The sequence below is a fragment of the Cyprinodon variegatus genome, unplaced genomic scaffold (assembly GCF_000732505.1).
Source record: "Cyprinodon variegatus isolate N-32 unplaced genomic scaffold, C_variegatus-1.0 Scaffold406, whole genome shotgun sequence".
Taxonomy (NCBI): domain Eukaryota; kingdom Metazoa; phylum Chordata; class Actinopteri; order Cyprinodontiformes; family Cyprinodontidae; genus Cyprinodon; species Cyprinodon variegatus.
The window spans coordinates 43,910-44,972 of NW_015150859.1; the positions used below are offsets into that span (position 1 = coordinate 43,910).

At 52.2% G+C, this 1,063-nt stretch overlaps 1 protein-coding gene across 1 annotated transcript in view; it reads right to left on the bottom strand.

The window, feature by feature from the left end:
* Positions 1–1,063, bottom strand: part of LOC107093063 (rho guanine nucleotide exchange factor 12-like) — a 101,914-nt gene that overhangs the window by 3,284 nt on the left and 97,567 nt on the right. Inside the window, exons 29-31 of the mRNA XM_015387882.1 lie at positions 735–998; positions 421–642; positions 168–349 (exon numbers count right to left, since the gene is read on the bottom strand). Of these exons, the coding sequence (XP_015243368.1) occupies positions 168–349; positions 421–642; positions 735–998 (668 nt within the window). The remainder of the gene's footprint in view (positions 1–167; positions 350–420; positions 643–734; positions 999–1,063) is intronic.

Consider the following 1,063-nt stretch of genomic DNA (forward strand, 5'->3'; position numbering starts at 1 on the left):
CGTGGTTCAGTGAAAGCGGCAGAAGGCCGGACCCTTTTCAGGCCTCAGCAAATTAGGGTGCGGTCTCCTGGTCTTCACAGAAATGAAGGATCCAGTCCAGGTAGACTGCGTCCTTGGAGGACGCAGCCCATGAACTTGAATTCAGGCAGAGTTTTGCTCCACGCTACCTTCAGGTACTGCAGGTCAGCCTGCAGGAGGCGCAGGTGGGTCATCAGCTGTCTGCTCAGATCAGGGCCGTCTCCCCCTGCCTGTGAGGACGAGGACAGCAGCTTCCTCATGTCGATCCCAACATCGTCTTCAGTGCTGCTCTCCCCAAAGCCCGCTTCAAAGTCCAGACCCACAAAACCTGCTGGTGGAGAGTTTGGAGAGTTTGAAAAAATCTGGACAGAACATCCAAACTTCAGCAGAACATGGACTTACTGTTAGGTCCAGCTGACTCAGACTCCCCGGTGAGGTCAGATGGAGGCTGCAGGTCATCATTCTCTGAACTTTCAGGTGGGCGGATCTCATGTGCAGGAGACGGTACTTCAGGGGTCCCAGGCTGACTCTCAGGGGCCCCACTGGACTTGTTGTCCTCTGTGTCCTCCTCCTCTGGCTCTCTGCCCATTAAGTGTGAGTAAAGTGTCTCCTTTAGCATCACCACTGTAACAGAAGATGTCCTCCATCAACACGTTAATCTAAAATTGAAAAGCAGCGTTATGTGGGTGACTATAGACAGAATTGGATCGGCGTACATGTCCGGAGAGCCTCTTCAGCTTTGGAGGAGGGGAAAGTTAAGTCCATGTCTTCGACCGCGATGCCGTGACGAGATCCTTCCTGCAGGAGTCTGTCTGCCAGCTGCCCGTCCAGGAAAGCCTCCAGCTCTGCTTCGTCCACCTCCTCCTCTTCCTCCTCCTGTCTGACTGCATCTGCCAGCTCCTCTTCCTCATCTTCTGATTTCACGCAGTCAAAAGGGTTGGTAGAAGTTTGGATGTCAGGAGAGCACAGGGCATCTTTATCTGGAACACAGAATAAAAGGATTTTTGAATTTCCATCAGTAAAAACACATTGGCTTCCTGTTAAA